The sequence below is a fragment of the Adelges cooleyi genome, unplaced genomic scaffold (assembly GCF_023614345.1).
Source record: "Adelges cooleyi isolate 19-005CV unplaced genomic scaffold, UGA_ACOO_1.1 ACOO_flye_CR_arks_rails_tigmint_CR_PRNA_21, whole genome shotgun sequence".
NCBI classification, from domain to species: Eukaryota; Metazoa; Arthropoda; class Insecta; order Hemiptera; family Adelgidae; genus Adelges; species Adelges cooleyi.
This window is the reverse complement of record NW_026095871.1, coordinates 13,873,799-13,889,415: the sequence shown is the minus strand read 5'-3', so window position 1 is coordinate 13,889,415 and position 15,617 is coordinate 13,873,799. Positions and strand designations below refer to the sequence as shown.

At 27.6% G+C, this 15,617-nt stretch overlaps 4 protein-coding genes across 7 annotated transcripts; 2 read left to right on the top strand and 2 right to left on the bottom strand.

Moving 5' to 3' along the window:
* Window positions 1–309: 309 nt before the first annotated feature.
* On the bottom strand, window positions 310–6,942 carry LOC126834787 (protein slowmo-like). Of its 3 annotated transcripts, none has more exons than XM_050566957.1 (2): window positions 6,445–6,942; window positions 310–2,955 (listed from the first exon to the last, which is right to left on the bottom strand). In XM_050566957.1, the coding sequence occupies exon 2, from the start codon at window positions 2,933–2,935 to the stop codon at window positions 1,964–1,966; it is 972 nt and encodes a 323-aa protein (XP_050422914.1). In that variant the 5' UTR covers window positions 2,936–2,955; window positions 6,445–6,942; the 3' UTR covers window positions 310–1,963. The 3 variants fall into 3 exon arrangements, with proteins under 3 accessions (XP_050422914.1, XP_050422917.1, XP_050422916.1); XM_050566960.1 differs by lacking the exon at window positions 310–2,955 and adding an exon at window positions 3,973–4,777 and having other exon boundaries at window positions 6,445–6,787; XM_050566959.1 differs by lacking the exon at window positions 310–2,955 and adding an exon at window positions 3,973–4,755 and having other exon boundaries at window positions 6,445–6,758.
* A 171-nt stretch (window positions 6,943–7,113) lies between these two features.
* On the top strand, window positions 7,114–9,304 carry LOC126834790 (ubiquitin-conjugating enzyme E2 W). The gene is made up of 6 exons (XM_050566965.1): window positions 7,114–7,379; window positions 7,449–7,540; window positions 7,813–7,915; window positions 7,982–8,137; window positions 8,653–8,728; window positions 8,789–9,304. The coding sequence occupies exons 1-6, from the start codon at window positions 7,356–7,358 to the stop codon at window positions 8,800–8,802; spliced, it is 465 nt and encodes a 154-aa protein (XP_050422922.1). The 5' UTR covers window positions 7,114–7,355; the 3' UTR covers window positions 8,803–9,304.
* Window positions 9,305–10,024: 720 nt separating this feature from the next.
* Window positions 10,025–12,237, top strand: LOC126834785 (2-(3-amino-3-carboxypropyl)histidine synthase subunit 1). The gene is made up of 4 exons (XM_050566955.1): window positions 10,025–10,773; window positions 11,007–11,168; window positions 11,466–11,631; window positions 11,828–12,237. Exons 1-4 carry the CDS (start codon window positions 10,208–10,210, stop codon window positions 12,188–12,190), a joined length of 1,257 nt encoding a protein of 418 aa, XP_050422912.1. The 5' UTR covers window positions 10,025–10,207; the 3' UTR covers window positions 12,191–12,237.
* Window positions 12,238–12,910: 673 nt separating this feature from the next.
* On the bottom strand, window positions 12,911–14,949 carry LOC126834789 (uncharacterized). 2 transcript variants are annotated; one of them, XM_050566963.1, is made up of 3 exons: window positions 14,732–14,949; window positions 14,550–14,650; window positions 12,911–13,626 (listed from the first exon to the last, which is right to left on the bottom strand). In XM_050566963.1, exons 1-3 carry the CDS (start codon window positions 14,738–14,740, stop codon window positions 13,182–13,184), a joined length of 555 nt encoding a protein of 184 aa, XP_050422920.1. In that variant the 5' UTR covers window positions 14,741–14,949; the 3' UTR covers window positions 12,911–13,181. The 2 variants fall into 2 exon arrangements, with proteins under 2 accessions (XP_050422920.1, XP_050422921.1); XM_050566964.1 differs by having other exon boundaries at window positions 12,915–13,626; window positions 14,773–14,946.
* Window positions 14,950–15,617: the final 668 nt, after the last annotated feature.

Sequence of the window (15,617 nt, the reverse complement as noted above, 5' to 3'; positions counted from 1 at the left end):
GGATAATATTTACCTTCACTACATATAACTTGTAATACATAATGTGGTACTCAGTAAAAAGATGTATGCCTATTTATAGAAATATATAAAAACATTCACAATATAATATACCATACTTGAACAACAATTTTTTTTAAATAATAATAATAATTTATTTATTGATATAAAATTATAACCAATTGTGTGTCACTAATTAAAAGTATATTAATTAAATTATTTGATAACAGTCTTGGTCTTAATATTGAAGGTTTTTATGAAGACAACATAATATAGTTACAACTAAATTTTACTTAGACTAGATAAAATATGAAATAATAAGAATAAAATACTAATATAAGAACAAGCATTTTAAAGTAAAACAAAAATTGGTACAAATTTAATACTGATTATAAAGTAATGAGTATATTATAATAGTATACGAGTTTACTTTGTGTGTATATTTTAAAAGGCACAATATGACTATTTCATAATATAGTATAATCGTAATTTTTAATTAACAATATTGACTATTTAAATAACTTATACTTTAAAGAAAAAAAATTGACTTCTTTAAATAATTTAAATTAAGATTTATTTTTTAATTGCCTAAACCATCTCGGTCTGAATGAAAGAAAATATACAGAGATGATTTGGTCATGTTATGAGGAGAGAGGAATCGGAAGCAGTAAGAATGGTTTTAAAAATAAAACCTGGAAAGAAAAGAGGTAGTTGAATGTGATTGAGAATTATATGAGGACTATAAGTGACATGTTGAAGTTCAGGACAACGGTGGCCAACCCCAAATTGTTGACATAAAGGTGAAGGAAAAGAAAAAGATTTACTATTTATAATTAAATTAATTACAGTATTTACAAATAAAAAGGAATCATGGATACATTCATATTTTTCAGTTACACTAAATAATAAACAACAGATGTTACAGTACCTAGTAATACTTAAAAAATGTATAATTTTAAATGAGGATCTTGATTTGCCTAATTAGTGGGAAAAAATACAACACCTAATTATATTATACTTTTATCATGATATTCTTCTTTTAAGTGTTTCTTAATTATGATGTTTTACATATTATTATTTATTTCTTACTATCTGGTTTTCAATGAATTAAATAAGTTGAATTTGTAAACACATATTTTCCAATACTAAATTTCCTGCTTCAAGATTTAATTTCAAAAATATTTTCATTTTAATCATTGTTATCAAATAAAACTATACTGTACCTAATAGAACTTGATACTTGAGGTAGTATGTTTGATTTTAACACAATACGAAATATAAGTATTAAAATAATTTTTAATTGATGCCGAGATAAAGAGGTTTTCAGAATTGTATGGCCAAATATTTTCTTATTAAAATATAATTATTTAAACTCTTAGTGTACATTTTCTTTAATTAAATTGTCATTCAATTTTTGTATTCTAAAATATATTCCAGAGTCGGACTTTCATTTTTCTTTTTTGTCGTTCATAAAACTTTGAAATCAGTGACAGAAGTGGATATCCACTTCTGTCACTGATTTCAAAATTACAATACTTGAAGCTATGAATACCTATTAAAAATACTAAAATAAGGGTTTATTTAAACTAACTTGATATTATAAGTGAGAAACTGTATTTATGATGTAAAATTATTTTTAATCAAACTTTTGATGTACTAATGAAACACATAAAAAATGTGGTAGTTGGCATGGTTGAAATGCCTCTTAGAATAATTCATGTTACATGTTGCTCATCTTTTTCCCCATAATAAATAACTGGCACGGTGCACCTTAAGAATAATTTTGGAGTCAATATTTAGACTACATAATTTTAAATACTATTAACACAAAGTTATTAAAAACGGGTACTATTTTTTTTTATTATTAAATCGTACGTTTTTACTAAAAATAGATAATTTAAAAACAAAAATGATTGTACTAAATATTTGACGTCCTATTATTTAATGTACCATTCGTGAATATTATTTATTTATTAGGAATTGATTTAGTACTATCAAATTGTTTAACTTTATCTGGTATACTGGCTCTTTCTACAGGAACACTTTCATAGAGTTCATCTAAACTGTTGACAAAGTGAATTTTATTACCAAATTTAGAACTTACAAAAGGCTTGATCATTAAAACAAGAGTTTTTAACCAAAATGTAGGATGGACCATGTATAAAAATTTCAAATTTTTTCTTAATTTCCTATCAATCATTTTATAACAGCGTTTTAACCAAGAGAAACTAGGAACACAATCTTTAGAAGTACCTCCTTGTAAATATACTAAGACATAATCTTCAGTAACCAGCTGATCCAAAGTCGAAATGACATAAGCAAATAAGTTATTCATTACATAGTTGTAATCAACACGATTACGATGTGGTAAGTAGCAAGCACTAAAAATAATAATAGCATTATGTGAACCAGCCGTCATGTATCCACCATGTGATAAAACGCATTTATATGGTTCTATTACTTTCATATCAATTTTACTAATAATTCCAGTTACCGTACAAGACCTCCAGCTACGCTCTTCTTTGAGTTCTTCTTCAGCTGTAAGTTCAGGAATTGTTCTTGTTCCAAGATCAATATTTAGAAATTTGTCAGGATTGTCACTAAATTCACTATCAGAGCTTGATTCATAGCTATAGTCTTCAGCTCTATTATTTACAGGAATTAAATGACGTCGTCTTGATGGTAAATTGATTGAAGTTGGATTATCACGAGTCAAGTGCACACTTTGTAGATTGTTTGTCAAAAACGCACATTCATCTTTAGATTGCTTACTAGATGTATTGCTATGCATAGATTCATTTAAACTTAAATGTAAATTACTTATTATTTGAGTGTCAGTTGCGATGGCATGATGGCACAGCAAATCTGGTTGAATAATATGTTCTGTGTTATTTTCTTTTAATGGCCAACTGCTTCCTATATCCTTTTCGTCGTCCATAGTGCAAGTATTTTACACGACTGAAACCAAAGCATCATATCACCTTCATTAAATTCCATATTGATTGTTTTTTAGTTTTAATTTTATTTTTTGCTTCGCTGAATGAGAAAGTTAATTGATCTCAATTGACAACAGGGATAGAAGAGTTATTCGAAAATACTGAATAATTTAAAAACGTAGTGCTCAATTAGGCGGCAAATAGAATACTTTAATGGTCAATTATATTTAATAAATATAAATTAGCTGTGGGTTTTATATAGATGAAGAAATTTATCAAATGAATTACACATTGAATAAAAGCTCAACAAACATGAAGTTACGTCAAATACTTATCTAATAAATAACAGTTATCTAAGTCAAATTCTATATAATTTTTGTATTTACTAATTACCTCTACCAGTCTAATAATAAGCTTTCTATATCTTAATTAACTATTTTACATCACAGAATGATCCATTCATATAACTAGTTCCATACAAAATTATAACACATTATTATTTAATTGATATGACCTTTATTTAACTATTAAACTAAAACCAACAATCTTCTCCACGCTATAAAATTAACATTATTTTTTGTGAATTATATCTTAGCTTCAGGAGTACAATTTAAAAACACAAAACTTCATATTTTGTAGGATCTAGTTTTTTTTTTTTAGTTGGCCTATAGTAGCATAGTTTTAGATATCTATAAATTCTATATGTAACATTTAACTTTATAACAGTAAATGTCATGTTTACCTAAAAATACCACTATATTTTTTGCTTACATTATTAAAAATTTGAACACGTAAAATTAAGCTATTAAATATTTATTTATTTAACTCTTTTTAAACTATTGTTTCGAAACAATTGTATTAATTTATTAATTTCAACCTCATAATAAAATTATACAAGTTACAACAGACCTAAATAATTTGAAAATGTCTTTTCACAGTAAATTTGTATTGATTTTTGTATATAATGATTAATTATTTTTTTCCATAAAATACTCTATTCATTAGGATAACTAAAAAGCTGAGAAATAAAAACAAAATATTAAAGTTATCTAAATTTTAATCATTTTTTGTAACAATCTACATATTTTAATACAAATTTCATAACACATTCCCATTTTTATTATACAATATAAAAAAAATTGTAATAATAATAATAATATATAAAATAGGAATTTTTAATATTATGGCCGATTCAGTACAACCAAAAGTCCAATCTGATCATACAATATAAATAAAACTGACAAGTTTAATTTCATTCTCTTTACATAGGTTGTTTTTGCTGGAATTTTTCAATTACCCATTCAATAGCTTGTCGTCCTTTAGCTGCGTTGCCTGAAATCTTATTAGTAAGAATATTTTCTATATATCCACTACATGGTAGCCCTTCTACGGTAACATAAGCTGTCTGTTTGAGCAATGTTTTATGTGGATCATCTGGATGTGGCTTATATGTTAGTTTTTCACGAACTATTACATATTGTCCCAGTGATAAGTTTCGACTTTCTAACTTCAATAGTCTTCGATCTCGATTGACTTTGGAATACTCACTAGCATAAAATGTACTAATTGGACCCATTAGCGCGTAAGCCCAGTTTGGTAGTGTCCAGCGAGTGGTTACTAGCCGATGTGAATGTAATTCTCCATTTATTACCTGTCGATCAATGACGTCTATACCCAGAACAGCTGTATTCATTGGATTAGGGTATTTGTTCCATGCTGCTTGTACCACTGTTTCCCATGGATAATTAAATGTATGTTGAACTGACCAGATTTTCATGGTGCATAAACAATAGTACTCGATCAGCCGTCACAACAACTTTGCCTAAATTAAATCACACCAAAGTCTTTTGATGTAAAAACAATTTAAAGAAATTTTAATAAAACATTTTTGTTTATACAATAAGATAAAAATTAATATTTTTATTTCAATTTAAAAACTGCAATTTTACTAATTTAGTTATGGGTAATGATAATGTTAAATAATATAAATATCCAACTCCATTTTAAAAACAATACACTGTAAGTGATAACCATAACTTACAATTAAATTTTTTAGTTTAGGGTTTTAAACTAATTTCATTAAAGTTCTTTATAGGAATCACATAATTATTGAATCCATAGTTAATTTTTAAGATAGTTTAATACATGCACAATGGTGAAATATGTAAAATATATACAGGTGTCATGTAAAGTTCTACCGAGCTTCAAATGAGACATTCAGGATGCTCTATGGGTACAATAAATGGTATTAATTTTTTTTTAATTTTAAAATTATTTAAAATAGAACTCGTATCTCATCAATAAATTGTCTTACGAAAAAAATAATGTCAGATCTAATATTGGGAGAAAAAATCTTGTTGAATTGATATGTAACACGATTTTTTGGTATCTGGCCACATTTGCCACCAAGTAGCCACTGAGTGGCCGGCATGTGACCGAAACCAACATAATATGGTAAGGGACACATCATCAACAGTTAGAATTTTATTCTCAATTCATAGTCGTTAGAATTATTTTATATTAAATTATGTGTCGCATGCCATATGTTGGTTTTAGTCACATGCCGGCCACTTGGTGGACGCAAAGTGGCCAGATACCAAAAAAATCGTGTTACATATCAATTCAACAAGATTTTTTCTCCCGATTTTAAATCTGACATTATTTTTTTCGTAAGACAATTTTTTAATGAGATACAGTTCTATTTTAAATAATTTTAAAATTAAAAAAAAAAAAATGAATACCATTTATTGTACCCATAGAGCATCCTGAATGCCTCATTTGAAGCTCGGTAGAACTCTACATGACACCCTGTACAAAAATACATCCATATGGAGAAAGGTGGAAAATAATTGAAGATTTACAATGCAAGCCAATGAAATAATCATCAATTTATTACAACTGAGTAATCTTGTATCTTAAATGTAAAATTTTTAAATGTTTTTATGCTCGTGTTTGGAACTTATACAGCTAGTGCAATTATTTTTCTAATCGTTGAACGACAGTGAAAGAATTGGATACACAGTACATGCACAATTTTCTTAGGCAATTGTAGTGAACAATAAAAATAGAAAAATTTCTGAACTTCACCAAACTGTATTATGAAGGCTTTGTAACACCAAGATGATTTTGAAAGGTTGATGTGATACGATAAACATAATGTACCTACATAAACTAAAAACTGTATAATTACTTTGGGCAAGCAGTATATTTAAAAGTTGATTCACTCGAGCCAAAAATGTCGGTTCAGAGGTCATTTAAAAAAAGATATAGCTAAATGCCAGACGCCTATATTATATTAGTTGCTTAAAGTCTTGGGTAATGAAGTAATCGTGAAAATGCTAGATGGCATTATGCAATGGATTAATGATATTTGAAAATTACCACAAAACCCCGATTGGTTTGGTTAATTTTGTATGATGAAAAAATATTAACTAACGATAGCTATTTAACTGTTGGTAAAAAAATTAACGCGTACTAAGTAACATATACGTGGGTGCAACCACAAACTTACCAAGCGATTCGGAACAATAGCCAAGGCCCAAGTCTTGTAACTAGTAATCTGGTGGGTAGTCAATCCTGGGCATTAAACTTAACGCTATACGATAAGCGAGTGACCGAATTAACACTACGGCAAAGTCGAAAGGGAACGGTCAACGGACTACAGGGACTAAAATACTAAATAGAGTAATAAGTCAGTGAATCTACAGTCTAGTGTCTACGGAGATTCGAGAATCAAGAAGTGCCGGAGACCGTAATAATTCCTGACAAGTGGATTGCATGCTAAAACTCAAAGTTATCCAATATCCATGCGCATGGAAGAAAAACCGAAGACGATTTTTATCGATTTCTCCTATCAGGCTAAATGTATAAGATTGTGATGATTGAAAATCGCATAAAAAAATTAAAACGAGATGAAAAAATTAAAAAACTTAAAACATTGTACAAACTTGTGCCCATAAGTTGCTACTGTTGTTAATTTCTCAATTTTATTTGAACACATTTGTGGAAGTTGAAAAAAAAGAAATATAATTTTATCGTGATTATCTTACTACAGCTGCTGTACAAAATATTTTCTTGAGTTTTTTTTCCATAGTAAAAATGATCAGCTGGGGTGTCAAAATAGGAAAATCGAGCAAAATGCACTCTGCGAGTTGTGATAAGAGACAAGATTATTCTTTGTTATTTTACCTATTATAAATTATAATATCCGAAATGAAATAGACTTTTTAAAAACGAAACACGAAAATTAATTTTTTTTTAAATTATTCTCTACTATTAAATTGTATATTACTATGACGTTACAACTCATTAATTTCGATTATTCACGTGTTCTTTTAATGATCTAATAAATTTCAATAATGAACAATTTTATAATAATATTATAAATAAAACAGTCATATTTTTATAGTTACTATTCATAAAATGGCTGGGAAAACACCATCCGAAGTGCGTACTCAATTTTTAACTTATTGTAAATATTAAAATCATGTGAAATGATTTATTTTTGTTCAACAGAAACGACTTCATAAAGAGCTTGTTTCACTTGTTAAAGAGCCACCCCCAGGAATGGTTGTTGATGCTGATCAAGCTGAACAAAATCTTAATGTGTTAGTGGTCTAGTAATTTTAATTAATAATTATGATCAAATTCCATCGGTCAATTATAAAAAAAAACAATCTTCAATTCTTCTTATCTTCTTAGTACATAGTATTTTATATTAATTCACTGAATTAAAAAAGGTTATTGAAATCTATTAAAATACATCTATTAAAATTGATTCTTTATGTAATTGTTAATTTTTAATAGTTTAAGAAATAGTTATTATTGTGTTATTTAAAATTAATAATGTTTTTAAGTAATAGTTAATATGTTATGTTAGTTGGACTATTAATATGCAAGGTGCAGAAGGTACTTTGTATGATGGAGAACAATTTCAATTACAATTTAAATTCGGTAACAGCTATCCATTTGAGTCTCCAGAGGTAAACTATAAGATTAGCAATTAAGTTTATTCTTACATACAATTACATTGATTTATTTACAAAAAGGTGACGTTTGTGGGCCAAAACATTCCAATACATCCGCATGTCTATAGTAATGGACATATTTGTTTATCAATTCTAACTGATGACTGGTCACCTGCTTTATCGGTTCAGTCTGTATGCCTCTCAATAATTTCCATGTTAAGCAGCTGCCAGGAAAAGGTAATATTTTATACGTAATATACAAGCGTTTTATTTTGCAATGGCCAATGCACTTCAATAAGTAATCTAAAATATAACCTAATATTATCTTAGTCAAGTGGTTTTTCTTCCATTCTTAAATGGGATGTAAACATTTAAACAACGAATAAGCATATAATAGTAAAAGGTTTATATTATATATAAATAAATGAAATAATATTAATAATAGGTTATTATTGTACAACTAATGAAAATTTGGCCACAACATCAAAAATTTTCATTAACATTTAAATTTTACATGTTACATGTACATTATAGTTTTAATATTCTCTTCTGTCCAAATACCACAAAACTGTACTTATAAAATGTTACATTAACTATTTTATATTTATAAAATTACCCATTTATCTATTACTGTATATGTCATTGTTATTAAACTTACTTGTAGGTTATTGTATTCAATTCAACGGTTTAGATATAACTTGACTGTTAGTCTCTGAAATGTAAAGAGTTTCTAATACATTTTTTTCTTTCAGAAAAGACCTCCTGACAATAGTTTTTACATAAAAACTTGCAATAAAAATCCTAAAAAAACCAAATGGTGGTATCATGGTACGTGAATAAAATTATTCCATTCTTTTTACAAATTCATAAAACATTAATTTTTTTCAGACGACAAAGTTTAAAAGTGTGGAAATTTCATTTTGTGAATTTCATTGGAACTCTCAATTTGAATTGTGATCTTATTTTAACTGCAATTCAATTAAAATCACTTGTATCAAAAATGTAGTGCGAACCGACATAATTTTGTCTAAAAATATTATTTTCATGTAATTTATGTTTGGAAAATCACTAATTATAACCTTTTAAAGATAAATATTTAATAAAAAAAAAATAGCACAATCTTTATTATGATCTTTAAGTAATCATTTTAATGTTTTAGTTATATTCCTTTAGTACTATAAGTTTTTAACTAGTATATTTGTCGAATAAGTATGCATACTTGAATTACATAAATAACGTACAAATTCATCATCCATATACTTCTAATTGTAATTATAGTATTCCCGTTAAACAAAACCATAATTATATAACTTCTGGGATTGTTTGATAATATTACTACTCTGGTTCCTTGAATTACTTTATTTAGTTTTTATTGTTTAACATTTTATTATTATATTTTGTTTTTGGACATATCTGTGGTTAATCTGTAATAAATTTGTGTTGCTTTAAATTGATTATTAAATTATTATTAACAGTAGAAAGTTTTTCATTGAATTGATGCTTTTTAATTTATATTAATAGCTTGGCGAGTCTATTTTTATGTCGATCAGAGTATTGTGTATAGTGTATTCTTCTATAAAAATTGTATTATTTAAAATAGGATTTTAATGATATAGGAAACTGGATATATTAAGATAACGATTTTTAGGAACTGTTTAGAATATTGTTATGTTGATATTGGAGGGTCGTAACTTGTAGAATACAGCCAAATGTTGATTTGATAATTTTTTATACTGCATTGTTGGTAATATACTTTTTCAATAATGTAATAGTTTAGTGTAGCTAAAAGGTAAAAGTGGAGCTAAAAGCTGATGGGTATTCCTCATACATTTAAGCTTATCAATTCTAATCTTTGTTTGATCTGTACAGAGTTTAGTTGACGACATTTACAGTACCCATTGTCTTTTAAATATTAAATATAATAAAATGTTACTGAATGGATCTTTAATGAAAATAACAATAAGATATTAAGATTTCTGTGGTGTTAATATTGTGGTATATTATATATAAATATATTTTTAATAGATTTATTCAAATATAAAAATTTTACTCTCCCCGCCAAAAATAAAACTATTAGTATACAGCGGCTATATGAGGTCTATGAGTCTTATCTATGGCTATCAGTTATCACACATTACATGTGTGCTTTTTGTTTTATTGAAAAAGTAAATACTTAATAGTGAATTTTTATTATATAAATCAAAATACTGTTATAAACAAATTTTAGTATTTATAACAAAAAAATAATTTTATTTTGAAAATTTGCATTTTCCCTGTTATTTTAACGTTATACTGTACAGCTGAACCATGTCAGATGCAGTAGTCGTCAAGGCAAATACAGATCGAAAGGTGTTTCGACCATCTGCTAAAGTACTGAATAAAATACCAGATGAAATTATCAATGATCCAGAATTAATTGCAGCCACACAGTCATTACCATCTAACTATAATTTTGAATTGCCCAAGACGATATGGCGTTTAAGACAAATGCAAGCCAAACGAGTTGCATTACAAATGCCGGAAGGTTTAACTATGTTTGCAATACAATTATGCGACATAATTGAACGATTTACCAAAGCTGACACTGTGATTATGGGTGATGTAACATATGGAGCTTGTTGCGTTGATGATTTTACCGCCAATGCCCTCGGTGTTGATTTGCTTGTTCATTATGGACATAGTTGTCTGATACCAGTCGATCAGACTGAAGGAGTAAAAGTATTATATGTTTTTGTAGATATTAAGGTTGATGCTATTCATCTAGTTGAGACAGTCAAGCTAAACTTTACAAAGCAACAGAGATTATTGTTTGTAAGCACTGTTCAATTTGTAACTACTTTGCAAGGACTGATAAATCGTCTTAAATTTGATGGGTAAATTGCAATTTTAAAACCATATGGTACCTAATTACTAATTAGTGAATAATATATTCTAAAATCTAAGGAATAGAAGAAAAAAACATTTACTATTGTGGTTTAAGTTAAGGTACCACAGTTATTTCTGTACCACGATTTTATGGAAGTAATAGTAAACATTTATAGTTTAAAATGTTTTTATTTGAACTTATTCTGTTAAAAAAAAATTATGTGAATATTTTTATTTATAGGTATAATGTTAAAGTTCCTCAAGAAAAACCATTATCGCCTGGAGAAATTCTAGGATGTACCTCTCCAAAAGTCACTGATGCTGATTGTCTGATATATCTAGGTGATGGACGTTTCCATTTAGAATCTATAATGATTGCTAACCCTTTTCTTGAAGCATATAGGTAAGCATTTTATATATTTTTATAAGCTAAAGGCTAAGTGAGATAAGGCTGCAGTGTAATAATGCAAGATTGCCAGTTTGAATCTCAGCTACTGGTGGTTTGTTTCTCCAGGCAGGCAAGTGTTTGTAGGGATCTTTTGGGGAGAGCATTAGGTCGGCAGCCAGCTATATAAAAAATAACAAATCTGCAACCGTTTGAGCCCCAGTTGGAGGGAATATAGACTTAATACGAAATTTTATTGGAATGGTATTTTTAGTGTTAATTTTTTTGTAATTGACTGTATTTATTAAACTTTAGATATGATCCGTATGAGAAAAAAATGACTAGAGAATATTACGAGCATGATATTATGAAAAAAAATCGATGTAATGCCATTGAAAAAGCTAAAGATGCCAATACAATTGGATTGATTTTGGGTACTCTTGGTAGACAAGGAAGCACTAAAGTACTGAATTATTTTCATGTAAGTTAACATTATAGATTACTTAAATATGCATAAATATTTCTTTCTTCTTAACAAATCTCATTATAGCAAAATCATACAAATGTTTTGTTACTGTGAGCTATGTATAACTATTAAACTTTAACTATTTATGAAAATTTAAATCTACATCTGTATAAAAAATGTTAAATAATTGTTTTTTGTAATGCCGTTTTAGGATCAAATAGAATCGTTATCAAAAAAAAGTGTAACTATTCTTTTATCAGAAATATTTCCACAAAAACTTTCTTGTTTTGGCAACTCGGTAGATGCGTGGATTCAGATAGCGTGTCCTCGTTTGTCAATTGATTGGGGCACAGCATTTGAAAAACCATTTTTGTCACCATATGAAGGCGCTGTAGCATTGGGTCAAATTGATTTCAATGACAAAGAAAGTTATCCGATGGACTATTACAGTAACAATAGCTTAGGAGCGTGGACACCAAATTATCGACCAGCTAATGGCTGTTGTGGAAAAGGATGTGCAAATAGTTCGAAAAGCAAAACAGAAAAATTATTAAGCTGTTCCAATAAACAATGATTGATTTTAAAGAATTTAGTTTCAATAAATGTTTATTTTTGTTTAAACCCACGGTCATTATATTCTGTAAGTTTTTATAGTTCAGTCCTTATGAGTGATTTTTAAACTTATTAATTTAGTAGTAATCTACAGTTTACATTTATGTTGTATTTGAGTAACAATTCAATTTTAACCATTAATTTTTCAAACCATACTTCTATAAAAAAATCTTGATAATCTTTACAAATTACACAATAAACCTCAAAGAAAACCTTACCAATGAAGAGTGGCTAAATAAAATCATCTATTTTGAAAGAAATAATGATAAATGTAGAACAAGAAATATGTACACATTATGTTATATATTTTAATTGAAAGACTATCCACATTTAAATTTCACAAACAAATAAACTTAGAATTTTTAAAATTAACAAGTGTACATACCGCTCAGAAATTGCAACATAAATTTGATTTAAAGTAAAACTTGATTAACTTATTTTTATAATTCACCAAAAATAATTTAAAATAAAACATAATAGGTATTTATTATTAAAATAATTTAGTAAACATATACATTTTTTAAAAATTATATTTCATCTAATACCAAATTATTTAAATAAAACATGCCGAATACAAATACTTGACTACTAGGGTATGCTATTATAACAATTTTTATAAAGAATTATTAACTAATGATATAAATAAATTTATTTTTTGAAAAACAATAAAAAATATCTAAATAAATTGCTTATTATAATATACGGTTTATATTACTGATAATTAACAATAGAGTCTATAAAATATACCCAAAAAGTTTGTTTGTTTAGACGGCATAAAAAATATATTTAAAATATAACAATACATTTTAACAAACTAAATATTTAATATACAAATTTTTAGCAATTTTACCTAGGTAATTAAGAAAAAATATATAAAACAAAATAACAATACCAATAAGTTTGTTTGTATTTATAAAATTGTATACGTACTAATAAATTATTGGTACATAATGTTAATTGTACATCAGTTCCGCCATATCTGACATTTTTTTAGGAATGTGTACTAAATCTTCAAAGTAACTAGCTAACTCGTCAATAGTAACATCATCGCTACAAGGTATTATATTAGTACACTCATTGTTATTATTATTGTTGTTCAATGACAATTCAGATAATAACTCATCGTTGCTAGGCCATTTACGATTTGAATGTTTCCGTTGTTTTCGATTGATAGGAACAGGAGATGCTGCAGCATATTGTTGTTTGCATCTTTCTACCCTATTTAGTTTAGGTGGCCTTAGAATACATTCTTTTGAAGCTGGTTCGGAGTTTTGCTTTTGAGGATAAACACAATTGAGTGATTGAGTTTTCATACAACGACATATGACACATTCTGACTGATATGGTTCTTTGTTATCATTATCTTTTTCTGTGTTATTTCCTTGATACTTGTGAGTTCTAAAATAAAATATACAAGTCTATTTTTAAATAGATTTAACCTAACTAGTTATTTAAAATATGTCCCAAGCTATTCAGTTTTAAGGTAATAACGTTTTGTAAAAATACAAGTTAGATAAACAACTCAGAATTTCAAAAAATCCGTACAACAATCAACAGTGTTGATTCAAATATTTATAGTCCCCATAATATTAAAATTAAAAGTTTATTTTTAAGTCTTGGAACAAAAAATTAGTTTCTATTATCTTAAATATAACAAGCTGATCATGAATAAGTGAATGTAACTCAATAAAAAAAAAAATTGGTAGTGATTCGTATTTCTTTTTAAGATAAAATTCATGTCGAAAAAAAAAAAGAATGTCATCAAAATAATTGAAATAATTGTGTAAAAATAAGATCTTTTTTTACTTATCTATTATATTTTTAATACTTTTTTTGTTTTTCTAAGCGTATTTTTGTTTTAGAAAGACCATTATAAATTAAATCGTGGACTGGTTCGATCAAACTTTTTCTTGATATAGGAGAGGTTAAGTATAAATAAAAAATAATACATGACCCCCTACAACTCCCGCGGGACTTTTAAGGAAAATGTTTGCAAAAACTCAAAAGTACAGCCAATCTGCCGTCCAAGCGAGCGAATGACGGTTAATAAAGTTACCTCAAAGAGAACTTGTATATTTTAATAATGTTAACTATTATAATGAAAGTAGATAGGTAATTTATATATTGAAGTTTGAATAAACTTATAATTGTTACTTTTTCGTAGGCACATCAAGCCATTAAAATTAACACAATTTGCTGTTGAAGGCAAACTTTAATTAAAAATATAATTGATGAACAGATTGAGAAAGACTAAAAATGGAGAGTTGCGTTTTTCAAATATGTTTATAATAGACACAAAATTAGAAAAATAGTATATTTACCTGGTAGGATCAATTTCCAAATTGTCTAGACCAAACGACAAGAGATGCGTTTCCGAATCAGTCATACTTTTGGAATTTTCTAATAGAGTAGCCATTTCATTCTGAAACAAACGAAAGTAGTGGTTGAACGTATAGAGAATGCAAAATTCTAATGCGCAATTGTTTTATTAGACAGTACAAACCTTACGCATGGACAAATATACTTTGTATAAACTATACTAACCTAGTGTAGGTTGCCAATTCTTGTTTTCAGTGACGGATTTAGAGACGACTGGTTGAAAATCTTCGATGTTTTCAAAATGATAACTTTAATTGTTTCTATTCATGAATCATGTTTGTTGTGTACTAAATTATCAAAACAAACAGCAAAGTCATACAAATACTATACAAGCATAGTATTATTATTCATTTCATGTTCAGATCAGGCAAGTAGGAGTACGATAAAGGCATAATATCAAAGAAGTTGGATAAAATTTAGTTTGATACATGGCCGTCAATCAAGGACAATGATAAGCCTAAACGTATATCTACGGTGTTTGGTGTACATGACATAGGTATGCCTGTAACATACAAAAATTCCAAATGGAAAATTTTCTTACAAAAAAAAAATGTACTGTAATGTTCTTGTGCGGCTATGGCCTATGTGGCTGTCATTTGAGAATTGATGACGGTCGTCTGTCATATTGTGAAAATTGATAACACAAGCAGCTAACATACCTGAATATAGAAACCATGAACTATGAAGACAATTTGGCAGAATACATAGCCTTCCGTCAGGGTTAAAACTTAGAACATTTTCTTTTATATACAGAACCAATGAGGGGGAACTGTTTTTCACATGACTTCCCTTTTAGAACATCATCTAAAGGTCATGGCCCGTGATCGGACCTATGGTCAGAATGCTCAGGCTTCAGAGTTGATACTGACAACTGTAAACCAGTTGGCAGTTTTAGAAAAATTTCTGGTATTACTACCAACGAAGTAATGTTATATTTCAACAAACATTAAACTTTGGCCTATGATCGGATAATGGGGTTAACTTGAACTTTAAAATCTTTTGAGAGCCAT